This window comes from Bipolaris sorokiniana (assembly GCF_000338995.1).
Source record: "Bipolaris sorokiniana ND90Pr unplaced genomic scaffold COCSAscaffold_20, whole genome shotgun sequence".
Taxonomy (NCBI): domain Eukaryota; kingdom Fungi; phylum Ascomycota; class Dothideomycetes; order Pleosporales; family Pleosporaceae; genus Bipolaris; species Bipolaris sorokiniana.
In genome coordinates, this window is record NW_006911914.1 from 76,345 (window position 1) to 94,282 (window position 17,938).

Genomic DNA, 17,938 nt, shown 5'->3' on the forward strand with positions numbered 1-17,938 from the left:
AAGATGCTACCAGGATATATAGTTGAAGCAGTATCCTAAAGAAGAAGTTGAGAGACGAAATATGCGGTACGGGAGTAGATAGTATGAGAATTGGGCAGTTGAACCATGGCGCGCGTACAGTGGGTATGTATGTACTCAAATATGTAAGTACCGACCGTAACGAGGCCGTCGAGCATAGACGGCAAGGCAGGACTGTACAGAGGTCCAAACAGTGATGAGCTAGTGGATAGCATGCATCCGTCTGACTGCCTGTGCGCTATGTTAGACGTGCAGAAGAAATGTCATTGGGCGGGTGCACCCCAGACGGCGCCAATGCGCCGAAATGTAATCGTGAATAGATTTGCGCGTGTATGACTAGATATAGATCTTGGGTCCGCACCGTATCAGACGTTGTTTGCCATGTCACTCGACTCCACCACGACCGGCCAAAGACGCTGGCTGGGTTGCTGGCTCGGTGGTCAGCAGCTTGGCGGATGCTTGGAAGCAATATTAACCTAGGGGCTCAGGATGCTATTTCGGGCATAGAACTCGCATTGGCGTGTGCCAGAGGCCGAGTGGAGCACAGGGGGGTTGCGGGACTGTGGCTGGTGAGTTTCCCAAAAGGATCCTGTCCTATAACCTTTTGTTTTAGCACGACTCGACAAACTCACTCGGACTGTTGTTGTTATTGCACTTGGATATACGAGTCTTGCCAACAAGACTAGGCCTCTTGGACGTAGCGACAGCCCACAAGTCATGGCCAAACCCGGCAAGCGGACGGGGGCGGAAGGGAAACAAATCGCCATTTGAATCCACCACGCCAACCAACCGTACACTGAAACGCGCGCGTCGTTTACTTCAATAAAGCGCGTTCTAAGCATGTAGGCGTTGCCAGAAACAGGCTAAGCAAGGCCGGCGAGGGGCGCATGTGCATCCATATCCGTTGAGCCCCTCGTCCCAAACCATACGCCTCGAACAAATCCATGCCGGTTGCCGGCACACAGCGGCGTGCGACAGAAGACGACTGTAAAGGAAAAGAGGATTGTTCTGTGTTTGTCCTACTCTTTCATTGACCTCGCTAGCTGGCTCGTTTCTTCATCGTCATGGTCACGGTCATTGTTATCGTCGTCGTCGTCTCGTCGTCGAAGCATGTGATGGTGGTGGTGGTGGTGGTGATTTGGCGGCTGCGCCTCATGGCGTCGTGATTTGAGGGGAAAGCCAGGCACACACACACACAAACACAGCGTAGCCCCGTCCAGCCTGGCGGGTGGCGCTTGCGAGGCTCCACTGCACTCCTCTCCCTTGCCCGTTTTATCAATACTTCATATAATACTAGCACCTCAACCCCGACTCATCGTGACACTTTCTTTGTTCGTGGGCCCATCTCTCTGCCTCCTCGCCGTCGCCGCCGTCAAGTATTCTTCTGTCCGGCACCGCAGTTATTCGAGCAACCCGTCCATCTTTCTTGACTTTTCTATTCTCGGTGTATTACTTACTAACGGCCATTCACTTTTCTACTGCCTCTACCCTAATTACCTAGTCCTTTGTCCATCGACTACCTCTTTTTCTCTTCATCTACGCTTCTACAGAAACCAAAGCATCTTGTTTATTCTCTCGCCATGTCTCGTCTCCCACCCCTTGGAGCGCTGCTCCTTCCTCTAACCGCTCTGCTCGTCTCGCCCACTCACGCCACCAGCCCTTACACCAGCAGCATGAGCGAAACGCCAAAAGACAACAATGCAGACTGTGACTGCTACATGGTTCAATCCGGGGCCGAGGCCAAGGATCCATCTTATTTTCAATACTACCGTTTCTACGACTTTCGCAACCTACCCGGCGCCCTCGACAAGTCACCACCAGCAATCAACCAGTCGCAAAACGCTGCACAACTAGCAGCATGGCAGCCCGACCTGTTCAACAGCGATGCGTGGAACTTTGATTGGGGCATCCAAAACTGGAGCAAAGATGCTACCTCTGACTTTCCCGTGCCGCTGACTAACTCGCCTGCAAACATCTATCTCGGATCCGAGCAAGACACATCGTACCTGGCGCTGCGCACGACGCGCGTGTCGTCACACCAGACAGCAGCGGAGATAGAGAACCAGCAAAAGAATCTGATGCACGCCTCTCTGCGCATGTACGGGCGCGTGCAGGGCTCCGAAGGCGCAGTCGCAGGCTTCTTCACCTTTTTCGACGACACCAATGAGTCCGACATTGAGATTCTGACCCAAGATCCCAAGGACAAGATCCGCTACACCAACCAGCCAGCCGTGGATACTGCAGGCAACGAAATTGCCGCCGCATCGCTGGACCCGACCAACTTGCCGCGATGGGACGAGTGGCACACGCACCGCATCGACTGGCTGCCCAAGCAGAGCTACTGGTTCCTCAACGGCGACCAGGTGGCCCAGAATACCTACTCGGTGCCTCACAAGCCCAGTTACCTTGTCCTCAACATGTGGAGCGACGGTGGAGAGTGGAGCGGCAACATGAGCGTGGGCGACAGTGCAGAGTTTCACATCCAGTGGATTGACATTGCCTTCAACACCAGTGGGCCGTACGAGGGCGAGCAGCAGCAGGACGACGAAAAGAAAAATGTAAAGAGAAAGGACAAGAGCTGCAAGACAGTGTGCAGGATTGACGGCGTCAAAGAGGTTGGAACCCCAGAGGTTGCCTATGTTGGAAGTGCAGTTGCCTCCACCGTGTCATTGAGTCTAATGGTAGGAGTAGTGGGTGCTGTGTCTGTTTTCATTGGCATGTAAAAATATAACAAGAAGAAAAATGGGGACCATGGTCAGGCAAGACCGACTTTTTGAAATGCATCAAATTCATACAACCTTCTACGACTCGACACTCATCCAGAAAGAATGAACAATGCACTCGTACCCTTGCAAACTACCCGTTCAAAAAAATCATCCATGTCCAATATCGTACAATACACGCCATGCACGGCATCACACAAAGTGAGCCATGTCTTCAGTCCTCTCTCAACTAACCACCGGGGTATTCAACAGCCTCTCCTTGTCCATTCGTCGCGGCGGAAAAAAAAGAAAAGGGTGGCAACAATGCCAGCGGATATAGATCTATATACATTGACATGCTCTCATGCCAATCCCCCTCGTTCGTCCGCCCTCGTGTCATTCCTCATCGTCGTCATCGTCGTCGTCTATCTCGTTTTCATATGCGATTCACTCGTCCTTTTCTTCTATAAAAACCCGCTCGCCGCCTTTCTCTCACAAGAAATATTCACCTCGGCCTCCACGGCCTGCAGGCACCGCACGCTTGTGGTCAGGAACGGCCGAGAATATCTGGAATTCGGGCTTGAGGTCTTCGCCTAGGTTCATAATGGAGGCGACGTTGCCGCAGCGGTAACAGTAGTTTGGCGCCGACCACACCGTTACAACATCCTTGTCCTTGAAGTGGTATTTGTAGCCTTCGTTGACTAGCTGATGAGCTCGTGCGATAAGCTGCAGGCCGTTTACATGATTGAACTGAGCAATGATTAGCTTGTGTACCATTCCCAAAAAGTCACGTGTCTATGATACCTCTGAAGAGACCTTGTCTCCAAATAGCCAACCCGCACCTCGAGGCGAGACTGCCCATGTGTCCACCTCTTCTGGATCACTCCAGACGAGATCGCAAAAGGCACCCTCGTGAGGGATTTCTTGAGCGCGGGCGACAACGCGGATCTGATCCAGTGTTCGAATCTCTGGGCTCAGTCCGCCATGAACACACAGGACTTTGCCGTCGACAATGGCAGCAAGGGCCAGGAAGTCGAAGACTTGACAGCAGGCCTTCCATACCGAAGCATTGCCGTACTTGGTCTGACACTCTTCGTAGAAGCCGTAGACTTGAGTGATTTGTCTGGATTCGTGGTTTCCGCGTACTAGCGTCACGCGATCTGGGAATCTGGGGCGGGGAGGTCAGCATGGCCATGCGTCATAGTTGCTTGTTGGGCGAGCTTACTTTGCCTTGAGGCACATGAGAAGGGTGAAGGTCTCGAGACTAAAGTAGCCGCGGTCAACAAAGTCGCCAAGGAAGATGAAGTTTTGCTGCCCGTTTCCGCCAACGGTGTTCTTGCTCGAGTCGGCGTCCGAGGCGGAGCCAAAGCTGCGGCGGTCGTTAACGCTCCGGCTGCGGCCGCGCTCTTCCTCGTCGTCGTCATCGGCATCCTCGTCGCCGTCGCCACCAGGAGGGCTGGCGGGGCCCGTATAGTTTGGGTCACGCTGGAACCTGCGCTTCATCTTGCGCCTTACTTTTGGGTCTGTGATGCTGGTGGGGGGCTCGAGGTCGGCCGGGTTGATTGTGCTTGGGATGGTGACTGGCTGGGTGAGGGGCGCTGTGGGCGTATCGCTGGGCATGCCGCCGGCGACACGGAAGAGCTCGAGAAGGTCATAAAACTGGCCGTGGATATCACCGCATACCGTGACGGGGGTGCGGACGGGCTGGATGTTTGACTCTGGGAAGGGACGGCGTGTTAATGGTATGGAGGACGAGGCGCGGCCGCGGCGTATTCACCTTCCATCAGGCACTCCTTGACAATCTCGCAGAGGCGCTTCATGTCGGCCTCGGGCAGGTACTTGCATTGCTTGGCCTGCTCGAGCCATTCGTCGGGGCCCGCGCCCTTTGCCAGGCGGGCAGGGCCTGGCTGAGGGACGTCGTGGTCTTTGCCCATGGCGGGGTAGCGAGAGAGGGAGCGTGTGTGTATGTGTATATATATATATGGGGGGATTGTAGATGTGTGCGGCGGGTGGGTAGGCGAGAGAGCGTGGGTGCGCGTATATAGATAGAGGAGGTGTGTGGGTGTGTGGGTGAATGTACTACCTAGGGCAGGGCAGGGCAGGGCAGAGGTTCGGGCTCGGGGGTTCGGGGCATGCGTGTGTGGGGCTGATGAGAGATGGGGGAACGGCCAGGCGGGCGGCTCTGCCCTCCAAGCCTGGCGCCGCCGCTGCCTCAACATCGACAAGACTGCAGCAGCCGCGCAGTGCTACGGCCCACCACCACCACCCATCCCGACTGCTACGCACGCATACAACAAGAAAGCCGCCACCGCTACTGCCATCGCCATCCACTGCTACCGTCCTTCTTGCCCATTCGACACCCAATGTCCTCTCGCACCACCCGCCCCTCCCCCCTCCTCCACCACTACTACTACCACCACTACCACGACCGCCATCACCACCTCGCTCCTCCACCGCCACAACCACCACAACCACCACACTCGCCATAAGCATCCTCAACCTCTGCAATCCCCCTAAATCCCTCTAGGCAGTCCCAAGCACTGTCATGGCCCCCCCACCACCACCCAGCGCCGGCGTCCTGCCCGTCGCCCTGCTTCAAAAATCGCAAACAACCCACACACCCCGCAACCAGAAGCCCCCGCAGCCTCGCCTCAAGCTCATCTGTCGCCGCCTGCCCCCGGGTCTGACCAAGCAAGAGTTTGTCAATGTCCTGGGCGACGACTGGAAGCTGGGCGCTGGCAGGATCGACTGGCTCAGCTACCGCAAGGGCAAAATCTCCACCGACGCCGCAAAGCCCTCTAAGCCTGCCCGTGCCTACCTGCACGTAACCAAGCCTGACCATGTAAAGGCCCTCGGCGACTATATCCGAGCCCTTTCCTTCCACGACGCTGCAAAGTCGTGGCAGGACCCCGTCCTCGTCGGGCCCCCTACGCTTGAGTATGCTCCCTACCCCAAGATGCCTGGTGGCCGCCGTCGCAACGACAACCGCCAGGGCACCATCGACCAGGACCAGGAGTTCAAGGACTTTCTTGAGAGCCTTACTAACCCCATCACCAAACCCCCTGCCCCAGAAAGCGAAGCCCCCAAGGACAAGGTCAAGACAACGCCTCTGATCGAAGCACTCCGTGAGAAAAAGGCAAATAGGGACAAGCCAAGTACAAAGCCCAACCGACAAGCTCGTGCAGAGGCCAAGGAGGACGCCGCAGAGCGCGCCGAAAAGAAGATCCTGACAAAGTCGACAAAGGAGAATGCCCCTACCGCGTCCGACAAGACCCGCCGTTCAAACAAGGCTGACAAGGCCCAAGCCACCAAGGATGCCGTCAAGATACTCAACAAGGAAGCTGCTTCTTCCAAGACATCTGCTGCTGCCACCCCGGCCGACAAGGCCTCCACAAATCCAGCCCCAGAGCGCAAGCGCGGAAACGTCGCACTTGCAAAGTCGATGCTCCAGCGCGACCTTGGAGTAGCACCTGCACCCAACCGTCGTCGTGGCACCAAGCGTGAGGTCACTTCAGCCACACCCGATGCTGCTCCCCCAGTCAAGGAAACAAAGCCATCCGATGACAAAGCCAAGGGCGCTGCCGCTACCCTTCCAGCCGTATCCGCTACCCCAGACAAGTCTGCCCACTCAAACAGGAAGGAACGCCCAACCCGTGCCGAACGACGTGCGTTCAAGGCGAACCAGGGCGACAAGGCTAATGATAAGGCTACGACTGCCGAAGCCAAGTCACAGACGCCAGTAAAGACACCCGCTCCCCAGATTCTGAAGAAGCCTCAGCCCGCTCAGTCGCAAACAACACCAAAAGGTCCAGCCGCCTCACGAGCCCCACCATCGCAGCCGCAGGCTCCTCCCACAAAGGCAGACAGTACTCCGACCCCTGCCGCCAACAACACCTCAAAAGCTACCCCGGCACAGTCTGCCCCCGCGCCCACAAGTAAACAAGCCTTCCTCAAGCATGCCAACCCCAGCCAGGGTATCACCGAGCCCCTCATCGAAGAAGCCATGAAGCTCTTTGGCGCCATTGAAAAGGTCGAAATTGACAAGCGCAAGGGCTTCGCCTACGTCGACTTTACTGAACCTCAAGGTCTTCAAAAGGCCATGGCTGCGAGCCCAATCAAGATTGCTCAGGGCGCTGTCCAGGTACTCGAGCGAAAGGAAAAGGTGGCCAGGAATCCTCGCTTCAATGGCCCCACTCCACCAGGTCCTGCTCGTGGCGGAGGTCGCACCAACTTTGCTCCCCGTGGAGGACGGGGTGGCCGTGGAGCCGCAAGAGGTGGAGGTCAGGTTAACTCCAATCCCGCTCCAAGTGCTAGCGATTCGGCTCCTACAGTTGCTTCACCTGGCCCTGCCCCCGTTGCAACATGAAGAGAGGGTTGCTGTTCCTCTTGTGTTGGAAGCAAACAACGACGCTGGATGTCGCACAAAGATCATGGAGAACCTAACTTGATCAACGTGTATGGTTGCAGAAATCCACAATCTTACCACAACAGAAGAGTACAACATCACTCTTCAATTGTCCGGCATAGCCGCCCGTCATCGATACCAGCCACGTCAACATATCTGACTTAGCCAAGTGTATCACCATGTAGTCGCACACAACACACATCATCATGCAACAAATGTGTATAAGTGGAACATGGATTTTTACCACTAATCATGAGAACTCGATAAAACAAGTGGAGGTGGCGTCTAAAGAAGCGATTACTATAGATATGATTGATGAAACCTTCTATCCGCTTGTATTCCTCAAAGGGGACTCAGAGTAATCACATCAAGCTATATTCAGTTTTCTCCACCCTCTGGCTTAGTGCTCCTCTGCTATGAACTTCTTGGTCAACTTTTCCATCATTTGTGCATGAGCCACCTGTCTGCCACGAGGAACTTTGGACTTGGGGACAAGATGAGAGCAGTCCTGGAGACTCTGTACGTTGTTGCCAATGACCGCGAACCGGTTCCATGCACTTGTGAAAGCATTGGCCCATAACGTTGTCGACTTTGCGAAGACGGCCTATGATCTATAAGTCTATGATTCAATACTAGTTAGTTGCATATCATTATATCAAACGTATTGATCACAAGCAGAATACGCACCTCGGCCGCGCTAGACATGAGACGATCGCTTTGAAGACTATAAGGGGCAGTACCGGCCTTCGTCTCTGCGTAATACCTAATGTCGCAAATGCTGGGCGTCGAGTCGAGTGATGCACCGGCTCTCGCGGGATCATCTTAGACCTGGATCACTATGCTGTGTGTTCCAAGTAGCGCAACCACGTCTTGAGGGGAGAAGCCCTTAGCTGCGAACATGCTCAAGATCTTTTGGACAGGATCCCGGCTCCTCGGTAGGCCGGTTGGTGGTGCATCTGCTGAGCTGTCTCTTCTGCCTACAAGCGCCTGAACCTGGGGGCCGAGCGGGCATGCTGAAAGTGACATTGCACCAGCAAATTGGACCATGTCAGCAGCACCAACACGATACTGGGTGCGCTTCTGGTTGAGTGTCTTACAGAGATCTCTCAGTCCAAGGTTCTCGACCCGTGAGCATTCTTCCTGGGAAAGGATCAAGCTGCCGTTGCAGCCAAGAGGCAAACAGGCATGGAGCACAGCGCGAACGGCTGAGTGAGCTGCTTTGTTGCAACCTTGAAAGATATTCGTGAGATCGGCAGCTATAGTTTGCCAAACAGCGGGGCAGGTGCCCGCGCGAGGCGAGGCGTCCACGGCAGAGATGGGCGTCACGGCAAGGGCAAAGAGGGCGATGGACGCAGGATGCATTTGAGCCAAAAGTAAGGATTTGTTGAATAATATGTGAAGAAATCTCGTGTCGTTTAGACTGATCCGTAGGAATAAAGGAATGTGAAGCAGAGTGAGCGAGAGAGTGAGAGTCTGAATAGAAATGTATCTACAAAGATGTTGCAAACTGCTGTGATTCTTCTTTATTTTTTCGCGATTGAAGCCCGATACTTGTAGTTACTAACACCACCGTCCTATGTCCCCCAAACTGAATAGTCAAAAAGGTTAATTATGAAGAACAAGCCCGAACAAGTTGAGGTCTGGTCGAGAGGAATAAAACCAGCTACATCACGACAGACTCATTTTCGCGATGATAATAATTAACCTTTTTCCTTGCTCCTCACCAGAACATAGTCTTACACTCACCCGTCTCACATTTTACACATGTAGAAAGACTCCGCCAGTCCACTTGATTTGATCTAAGTATACCGTCTAGTTATCAAGTGTAATTAAACTAACCTCTTTGCACCACTTACAAAAGGACCGTAGCTAATTGGATCCTGCAAAAGTTGTACCTTTGGCGAACTATCAAGATACATGTCGTAAGGGGCGGGAGAGCTTACATGGTATTAATAGCACCAGCAGTGGGTTACTAATTTTGCGATTTCCGGGCAAGAGCAGGCATGACGTGAGATGATTATGTACATACGGGACGGAGGCAGCCGTGCCGCATGCGTAGTGAACTAACTGTAGTAGAAAGTGAGTGAGATAGATGTTCATTCTCTCTTCTTGCTTAATGCTTATTTTTCTCCGTTATCTCGTACATTGTGATTAAGACCAAACGTGATGCGAAAATATCGATACGCTCTTGACATCTCCCCTCGTCTTATCCTTACAACCATAGACTGAAGATAATAAAAACAACTCAGTGCAGCACAACATCAAGTGTCGCTTCGCACGCGATCTCTTTCTTCTTCTTAGCGATCAGACCGTACGCCGAACAACTCATGTCCATAGCTGTAGTCTCACCAGTCCGAATACCAGACTAATTTATACCCACCTACCTGCAAAATTTCCACTACTACAAAACTCAAACGCCATCTTCTGAATTAGCTCAACTCCCCTTGTCTATGTATGTAAGCGCAGCTTGTAGTAGGCTCATCGGTTACAGATAAATTAACTTTTGAGAAATATACTGTACATATACGTACGTACAATGCACAGAGAAGGAAATATCGAAGAGACACACCACCAAACATCACAGTCCCAATCGACACCCGAGATCGAGAGATCGAAGCATGAAAAATACAGTCAGCTTACCCACGATCTATAAAACTAAAAAAAAAGACGTTTAGTTCGCAGTTAGCTCCGATTCGACGAATCAGAATGTTTTCACACACGTGATTTGGGTGGGTGAGATATACAATCTCGAACATACATACTTAACATCTGTAACAAAGTTTTTCATCGTCATCGTTGTCGGGGCCAGGCGCCTCGTCATGACCCACTTGAGAGACCAGTATAAATCAAGTAAGAACCCAGTAATTAATTCTTCTCAAATGGACACTATATATAGAAGAAGAAAGGGATACGGGAAAAAAAAGAGAGCCAGAACAGAAGAGTATTATCTACGCGCCTGGACGGGAACATCCAGCAAAGTTTGCATGGTACGGAGGATTTTTTATCTACGGCGGTACAGGAAGGAGAGACCAAGGAAAGGTTCAGTCAGGGTACTCACTCTTTCGAGTGTTTTGAATTAGCCCCCCCCCCCCCATTCTGGTCTCCTGTGTAAGCTTCCCTTTTGCACCACGGAGGTTATGGAAATGCGGACGAGCTCGGAACAGACATTTCGGCAACAACTTGCGGCATGTGTGATGGCAATTAGTCGCTGCTCAACCACAAGTCGCACAAGATCTATGCAACTTGACACCAATATCACGACAAGTCTCTATTTCAACAGAGCGAGGCACAGCACCATCAAGTAAGAACAACAGGCAAGATTAACACAATCAGACTTCGCACCTGGTGGCACATGACACGCGAGAAGAAATGCCTGGCGAGAAAGGCCTCGCTAATCACCAACAAGAATCATAGCATAACAGCACGAGAATTGAAACTCATCAAAAAATTGCAAATTTCCTTTTCTCCCTAAACTCAAGACTCCCCAACAACTAGACTACCCTACTACATACCTACTACCTACTACAGTACCCCAACTCAACTCGCAAGAAAGAAAGGGTATCAAATCGACACAAAAAACATTTCCCGCCGCGAAGCGTAAATAGTTCTTCTTTTGATATTCTCGAAACAATGAGAGAGAAAAAAAGGGGTTGAATACACGAAGGAGAACGTAAATACAAAGAACAAAAAGTTAGACTTGGCCTCCCGCTAATGGTGTTCGAGAAAAAAAATAGAAGCAAAAAAAACAAATGCTATACGCTCAACAAGACATTGCTCGGGAGAACCCAACATGCTTGTGCCATAAACAGGTCAATGATAGTGCAAGAATGCAAATTGGTCATACCGTCGTGTCAATTGTACAATTAAGATGCGTGAAGAAAAAGGGCGCAATTTCTTGTACCCGGCTCGAAGATTAAATCATGGGGGTTTCGCCACCTTGGTAAACACCGGCTTGAAGTGTGTCTGGTGGCATATTGGCGCGAAGCTCCTTGGGATTCCTATAAAAAGGCTGACTGTTCTCTGAAGGAGGTATGACTTGCTCCATGGGCTGAGGGTGGGGCGGTGGAGGTGGTGGAGGTGGTGGGATTTGGTTCACGTATGAATCAGAATAACCGCCATCTGCAGGGGGAGAGCGGGCACCTGGACCGCGTGGAAAGGAGAACTCGGGCACACTCTCATAGGGAGATACCTCAGCGCGGGTCATTGGCGGCGACTTTGCGCGTTGAGGGCCGCGACTAGTGCTACGCATGCGTTCAGTGACCCGCTTGAAAGTCATACCAAGATTCTCGCTCACACTACCGCGTCCCCGTCGGTGAGTATGTGGGGAGCTAGAGGCTGAGGGATTTGTAGGTGATATTTCCATGGGCTTCTCTCCTGGGCTGTTGCCCTCAATGGCAATGTTGATCATGCCAACACCGCCAATGTTTAGTGGCGGTGGAGGCGGTGGAGGTGGAGTTGCCAAATGCTGAAGCTGAGACAGCAGAGGGGGCGCCGTCTCATCCGGAGCCAAAACTACAACCTGACTTTCATGAATGGTCTCAGCAATGCTGGCTGTAATCGGAGGTGGGCTATGACGCTTGTAGTTGGGTGGAGGCAAAACTTCGGGCATTGTATTTTGTCGAGCATGACCGCGGGATCCGCCCAGAGAAGGGCGTCGACCAACTACGGGGTACGTGGGAGAAACGTATGAGCTAGATGGCAACTGCATATCCTGTGGAGGAGCCGACATTGACCGTTGAGGTGAAATGGGCTGTCCAAACGTTGTTGCAGGAAGAAGAGGGCCGATGTCGTCTTCCTGTGCACGTGGAGAACCTTGGGCAAACTGCATGTCATTGGGGATACTTGGCACAGCAGGGATGTCCTCTTCATTTGGATCAGCAGTCATGTATCGAGGGTGGCGCATGGCACGTGGATTTGCTGGCAGGCCAATGGGCACCGATGTCGTCGAGGTTGGACCAATCGCAGCTCGATTCGTAGGCGAGTACCTTTTGCTAATCTCTGGGTCCGCAGTTTGGCTTCTCTGGATAGGATCTCGATACATGGACACTGAGCTCAGCATGTCGTCGGTATGTGATCGCTCGTGGGAGACAGGTCGGAAAGCAAGATCGCCAGGGTGTGGAATAATCGGAGCAGAGGGTCGTCGAGCGAGGGATAGCCTACGTTCCTCTAGCTCTCGAGCAGCCAAAGCCTTCTTCGACAAGGCTCCGGGGCGCATGCGTGAGGCGCCTGACCGTCCCGAAGTCAGGGATTCAGGAGATGGGTCTCGCGTGTGGACTCGGGTGCGACTGGACTCCCTCAGCACTGGCGTAGGCTTTCGGCTCATGGATCGGTCGCGTGGTGCATGGCGCTCAGAAGAAGCCTCACGACGGCTGCTTGTGACACCTTCCACAGCGCGACGGCTGCTGCTCCTTTGGCGCGGACGAGCAAGTTCTTGGTCGAGGAAGGATTCAGATTCTTCCCGATGCATAGGTTGAGGGGATACAGGCGAATTCTCTCCACGTGTGGCGCTCCGGCCGCGATAATCTGCTTGACGACGGCTTGACGCTCGGCTGGCACCCTTGCTGCGGGCGCGTGCGGCCCCTTCAGGCGATTCTGTGCGTTGTCCTGCTGTCTTGGAAGAGGATCTGGTTTTGCTCGCTCCGTGACGCACTCGGCTTCTCGCAGTACGAGTGCTGGCAACTGATTCAGTGACTACAGGAGAAGCAATGCCAATCTTGTAGAACCTCTCATCATCAAAGTTTTCCGTGTTGGTGCCAGCCTCTTTCTTGGTAGAAGAGTAGATGCCTGCATCCTCTGGAGACATTGGTACAGGCGATGAAGGAGAGCGCTTTGCAGGGTGAATGTAACGCACACCAGAGCGTCCACGGTTCTGTGAATCCTCACGGTTGCGACTGCGTGTGCGTGCGGTGCGCGAAGCAGGTCTATCTTCGTTCCTTGAGTTGGCGCGGTTCTGGGCATAGTGGTTTGCCTCTTCAAGACTGCTGATGTATTGATCAATGCTGCGTGCCTTTGCGCTCTTAATGCTTGCGCCGGTCAACGGAGGACTCAGTCTGTTTGTGTAGCTTGTCTCTGGACCTTGCTCTATAACAACAGTCTCCTTCATATCGAGATGGAGATCCTGGATGTTTCTACTCTTGGAGCTGGCACGCGAATCGCTGCTCTTGTCCTTCAAGACTTCGAATACGCCTACCGCTGGAGACGGTAGGTGATCGCTCGACTTTTCGGGGTTGAAGGTTGTTGCAGACAATACGAAATCTTTGGAGCCACTTGTTGCACGTCGTGTGGAAAATGGCAGGGTTTCTGCTTCACGACCAACATTGTCAACGGCAGTCCTAGGATGAGATTCACCGCGTTGGCCGCGGTCAGGAATAGCCAGCGAAGCGAGAGACTGATTGTTTGTCGTGCCTCTACCAGTGTCAGATCGTGAGGGAAAGCGCTTCCGACCGTAAGAACCCGGTGTGGCAGTCCGCGCTGAAGAAGGCTCTCGAGAGGCATCACGAGCAGCGCGTCCGATCCAAGCATGATTGCCAACAGCGGGGCTGATAGCAGATTCTGCAATGGGGGTGACACCTGCGTTCATGGGAGTTTTGTCATCCTCTTCGTGAACAATTTGCTTGGGTTGTGGACCACGGGTGAAGTCTGTGACCAGCTTGAGCGAAGCCATCCTAGCCGCCACTCTGCTGCTACCGACACTTGGTGGCGATAAAGGTGGACTCAATTGTGAGCCGAGTAACGCTTGCTTCTGTGCAGAGAAAACAGCGTCCTGAGCACGGGGCGAGAACCAGGGCTCGGTGGTTTCCAGGCCCATGCACGAGAAGCATCTTACAGCCAACTCGGCCTTGCCGTGTGCGACAGCATACTCACCCCATTTCCGGACCAAGTACGATTGTCTCTGCCAGTCGGTTGGAAAAGTTAAGCATGTGAGCAATATGGCCTCCATGTAATATTTGCGAGACACGTACACCTCGATGGCGTCGTTGTGCTCTCCCAACCCAAGGAAGATTGCGACTGCAGGATGAATGTCGCCCTTTTCGAGAAGGCGCTGTACAAAGGCCTCACCGACCTTTTTCTGTGAACCCTGACCCATGTTGCTCAGAGCCAACAGCATCCAGTCCGAAGAAGTCATCGACTCCGAACCAACCATGGATGCCATGAGGTCAGCACCGAGGTCGCCCAACCATTTGGAAAGGAGCACAGCAGCAGCAGAGCCAGGTGGGTGACGTGCAACTAAAGAAAACTGTCAGCTCAAGCCTGTAACAAGATGCGAAGGGAATCTTACGTTCATCCTGTACTAGCTCGTCAATGTCATTGTCCCAGCCAAAGACAACTTTGAGCATGTTGAGTCGAAGGTCGTCCGGAGTGCGTTCCGGTCCGAGGTCTGAAGGGCGGAAGGGAACATCGCCAAGTCGGGCTTTAGTAAAGGGAAAGAGGTCCATGTGTTCGGTTTTCTGAGCCTCTTCAGGGCTTCGGAGAACTTCCTTTCGTAGACCTGAAGTTGCATAACGAGATGATGATGCGGTCGATGATAACGACCGGATTGACACGCTCTCACGTGTTGATGTACCCATGAGCGAAGATGTACCTGAAGAGAAAATGGTTCCTGAGCCGCCAGAGCTCTTGGACTGCGTAGAGCGTTGAGAGCCCTGTGAAGGCCTGTCATATCGGTAACGTGGAGCGCGGCCGCTTCCAGATGACCGCGAGCTCTGAGAGCCTCGACTTGAAACAGGGCTCAAGGGCCCAACACGATCGCGGCGCTCCTCTTCCAACTGATCCATCTCTTGAGCAATCTTCTGGAGCGGCGACATGACTACGCCCTCGTCCGCGCTGCTCTCGGATTCGGACAGCGTTATTGGCAATGACTTTGCGGGAAGCGCAGTGAGTGGGGTTTCCATTTGTTTCTTCTGCTCGTCTAGGGAGATGGGTGGGGATGGCGGTGTGTTGGCGGGTGCATGCTGAACATTGGCGACCATGGTTGCTGGGCCATTGCTAGGGTTGAGATCGTATTGCTGGATACTCGAGTTGCGTCCAATAGTGAAGAGAGTGGCAGTGGGTCCGTAGTTGCAAATGGCGGCAATGCCATCAGCCGTGGGTACAGTCTCGTAGGATACTCTCTTTGTGCGAACATCCCAGGCGCAGGTTTGCCTGCAGTGGCAGTCGTTAGCTCAGAAAGGTCAAGTGAGCAGTGTGATACATACCCCTCAGTATACTGCACAATGCGGCCATTCTTTGACCAGGCAAACCAGCAGGGACCAGGCTCCCGTTGCTCCTTTTGGTTGAGAACGCGAATCACACAGGGAGTGTCGCCTGCATGAGGTGCCTTGGGGACACTCCACACGCGGAGATCACCATCTGAGGTTTGGGCCGCCAGCATCTCCGACTTTTGCTTGGATGATGAGCCATGCCAGGCCAGACCCGCGACGGGTGAAGGGTGTCTAGGAGTAGTGAGGGTGTGAAGAATGGTAAAGGAAGGTTGCAGGGTTGCAATCAGTATGGATCCATTGAGGTAGCTGAAGCAAGTCAGTGGAAAGGGGCTCAGGAGATGGACCAAAAGCTTTTCGGTACGCACCCAATGGCAAATGTCCTGCAGTCTGCGGCGGGTGCGAGTGCTGTGATGGGGTCGAAAATAGTCCTTGCCGAGAGGTGCTCGGATGTTGAGGGTTCAAACAGTATGATGTTGCCCTGAGCATTTCCTGGTTGGCTCGTTAACACCTTGGCGCCGATTACACGGCAACAACTGCACTCCAGGACTCACCAAAGGCAACATTTCCGTTTCTCATCCAGGTTGCGACCCGGATTTGCTCATATGACGCAAAGCGAGCCACTTCATCGCCCGTGAATAGGTCCCACACAATGGCGGTGGAGCCGGCGTCATACGACACTACCAATCGGCCCGCGCCTCTTTCACTGGTTGTGTCGACAGATATCCACGAGACGTCTTCACGGTGTCTCTCGAAACGTCTTTCTACAGCCAGGGTATCGTGGTGTAGGCACAGGATTACGTTGCGCTGGGCGTAGAGTAGGAACGAACCTGTGGCTGCACAGGGCTCAAAAGCAAATTCGTCCTGGCCGGGCGTCGGGGGCTTGAGCTTGACATCGTTGGAGTGGACCGAATTGCTTTTCATAGAATTGGAGTTGGCGCGCTGCCTCAATCCAGTCGACATGGTGAGAGCTGGATCTGTGCGGAGGTCGGGTGGTGGTTAGTCGGGTATGTTCCGCCAGGGCGCAGGAAGCGCATTCCGGTTGCAAAGAGGCAGAGAGAGAGAGCGAGAGAGATGGGGGAGGATCTGGGGGAAACGCAAATGTAGGAAGAGGAGCGTGCAGGAGAAGGAGGCAAGTTGCAACTCACTGCAGAGAGCAAGAGCGCGCTAGACGGGCGATGCGCGGACAGCTCCACGGCGTCTGGAGGAGGGTACCGCTTGGCCCCGCCTCGGTTGGTAGTTGTGATGGAGCAAGGATGGATGGGTGGCGGGCAATTGTGCAACAGAGCCAAAACGAGCAGCTGAAGAAAAGGCAGACAGATGAGACACAGCAAGCTCAGGAGGGCGACGAAAAAGGACGACGAGGAAGCGACAGGAAGCGCAGACAAAGTGTGCAAGTTGATGCGCGAGGAGGCCCGGCTATCAGTAACGGCGCTTAGGGCAGGCGAAGGCCGAGATGTTTGCTCGAAATAGGACGGCAGAGCATCGATTGGGTATTTGAGAGGCGTCAAAGGAGCTGGGGCAACGCCGCCTCATTCGCGGCCGGGTGTGAAAGGTCGAGTGTGTCGAGAAGAGCATCCTGGGAGCCAAGGTGGTGATGGGCGACGTTAGTGGTTAGGTTGGCGCCGGCGAGCCTGTGCGGACTAGACGGGCAGCCTCTCACAGCGCTGGACAAGGCAGGCACGACGAGCAGCCCATGTGCCTGCCGCACCACCATCACACTTTCGCGCTCGCTCCTGCCCAATCAGCGACCGCCCCAGCGCCCCCACGTGAAAGGGCCCATCCCGCCCTGCCCGTCTCGTCGACTCGATGCCCACCCAGCATACAAGCACACTTACACTACTACTACTAACCACGACGCTGCCCTCTCATGACTCTGAAAATGCGGTGACGGTAGCGCCAGGGCACTCTCATTTCTGCTGTTCATGTGCGTCTCTCGTCCCTGCCACCAGGGAGGGGGCCCAATACACGGCTGCCCGACGGTTCGCATATGTACGCCCGAGCTACTGCACCACAGCACCCACTCGCACTGTGCTTCGGGAACGGCCATGTGAGGTGGTGGCACTGTGCCTGAACAGTGGCTGTATCTGTATCTGCCCAGGTACTGTCTAGTACAACTGCATGTATACACACATACTTACAGACATATCACACCGACACCCCGTACCATGGTCCTTCCGACCTGCCCTGGACCTTGGATGCCACCGGCTCGTATACCTACATAGAGTACTCACATCGACCAGCAAGCAGCCATGTACAACGTGCTGCAGCCTTCCTTGTCCCACTCTACCCGATACAATCCATGCATGGCTATACATATGTATACATGCATACATACATACTTATATTCAGACGCGACGTCGTTTTCGTGCAATCAAGTCCACGCTGCAACTGGCGAGCCCAAGCTTGGTCAATCTGATACGCGGATCCGCTTCCCCGATCCGCGAGGGATGATGTGCAGCACCCGTCGAATCAATGGCAGCGACAAACGGGCAATGATTGCTCCAACACCTGAATCACTTCGTTTCTCACACCGTTTACGACTTGCTGGATGTGTCCTGATGCGATTGCGGAATCGGCCTTGATTCGGGCACACATGCTGGCGTCTGCTGCTA

At 53.7% G+C, this 17,938-nt stretch overlaps 5 protein-coding genes across 5 annotated transcripts; 2 read left to right on the forward strand and 3 right to left on the reverse strand.

Moving 5' to 3' along the window:
• The first annotated feature begins 1,229 nt into the window (after window positions 1-1,229).
• On the forward strand, window positions 1,230-2,912 carry COCSADRAFT_278693 (glycoside hydrolase family 16 protein). The gene has a single exon (XM_007707653.1). It carries the CDS (start codon window positions 1,599-1,601, stop codon window positions 2,739-2,741), a length of 1,143 nt encoding a protein of 380 aa, XP_007705843.1. The 5' UTR covers window positions 1,230-1,598; the 3' UTR covers window positions 2,742-2,912.
• Window positions 2,913-3,212: 300 nt separating this feature from the next.
• On the reverse strand, window positions 3,213-4,654 carry COCSADRAFT_103981 (uncharacterized protein; the record flags this gene model as incomplete). The annotated part of the gene is made up of 4 exons (XM_007707654.1): window positions 3,213-3,470; window positions 3,525-3,888; window positions 3,946-4,438; window positions 4,498-4,654. The coding sequence occupies 4 exons, from the start codon at window positions 4,652-4,654 to the stop codon at window positions 3,213-3,215; spliced, it is 1,272 nt and encodes a 423-aa protein (XP_007705844.1).
• A 620-nt stretch (window positions 4,655-5,274) lies between these two features.
• Window positions 5,275-7,086, forward strand: COCSADRAFT_62417 (uncharacterized protein; the record flags this gene model as incomplete). Its single annotated transcript, XM_007707655.2, has 1 exon — window positions 5,275-7,086. A coding segment is annotated over one exon (1,812 nt), but the record flags the coding sequence as incomplete, so codon positions are not given.
• A 439-nt stretch (window positions 7,087-7,525) lies between these two features.
• On the reverse strand, window positions 7,526-9,044 carry COCSADRAFT_31496 (uncharacterized protein; the record flags this gene model as incomplete). The annotated part of the gene is made up of 5 exons (XM_007707604.1): window positions 7,526-7,729; window positions 7,813-7,875; window positions 7,954-8,614; window positions 8,881-8,924; window positions 8,982-9,044. The coding sequence occupies 5 exons, from the start codon at window positions 9,042-9,044 to the stop codon at window positions 7,526-7,528; spliced, it is 1,035 nt and encodes a 344-aa protein (XP_007705794.1).
• A 1,517-nt stretch (window positions 9,045-10,561) lies between these two features.
• COCSADRAFT_278717 (uncharacterized protein) lies at window positions 10,562-16,601 on the reverse strand. Its single transcript, XM_007707656.1, has 6 exons — window positions 16,472-16,601; window positions 15,878-16,300; window positions 15,692-15,815; window positions 15,321-15,632; window positions 14,405-15,267; window positions 10,562-14,352 (listed from the first exon to the last, which is right to left on the reverse strand). Exons 2-6 carry the CDS (start codon window positions 16,284-16,286, stop codon window positions 11,039-11,041), a joined length of 5,022 nt encoding a protein of 1,673 aa, XP_007705846.1. The 5' UTR covers window positions 16,287-16,300; window positions 16,472-16,601; the 3' UTR covers window positions 10,562-11,038.
• Between the last annotated feature and the right edge of the window lie 1,337 nt (window positions 16,602-17,938).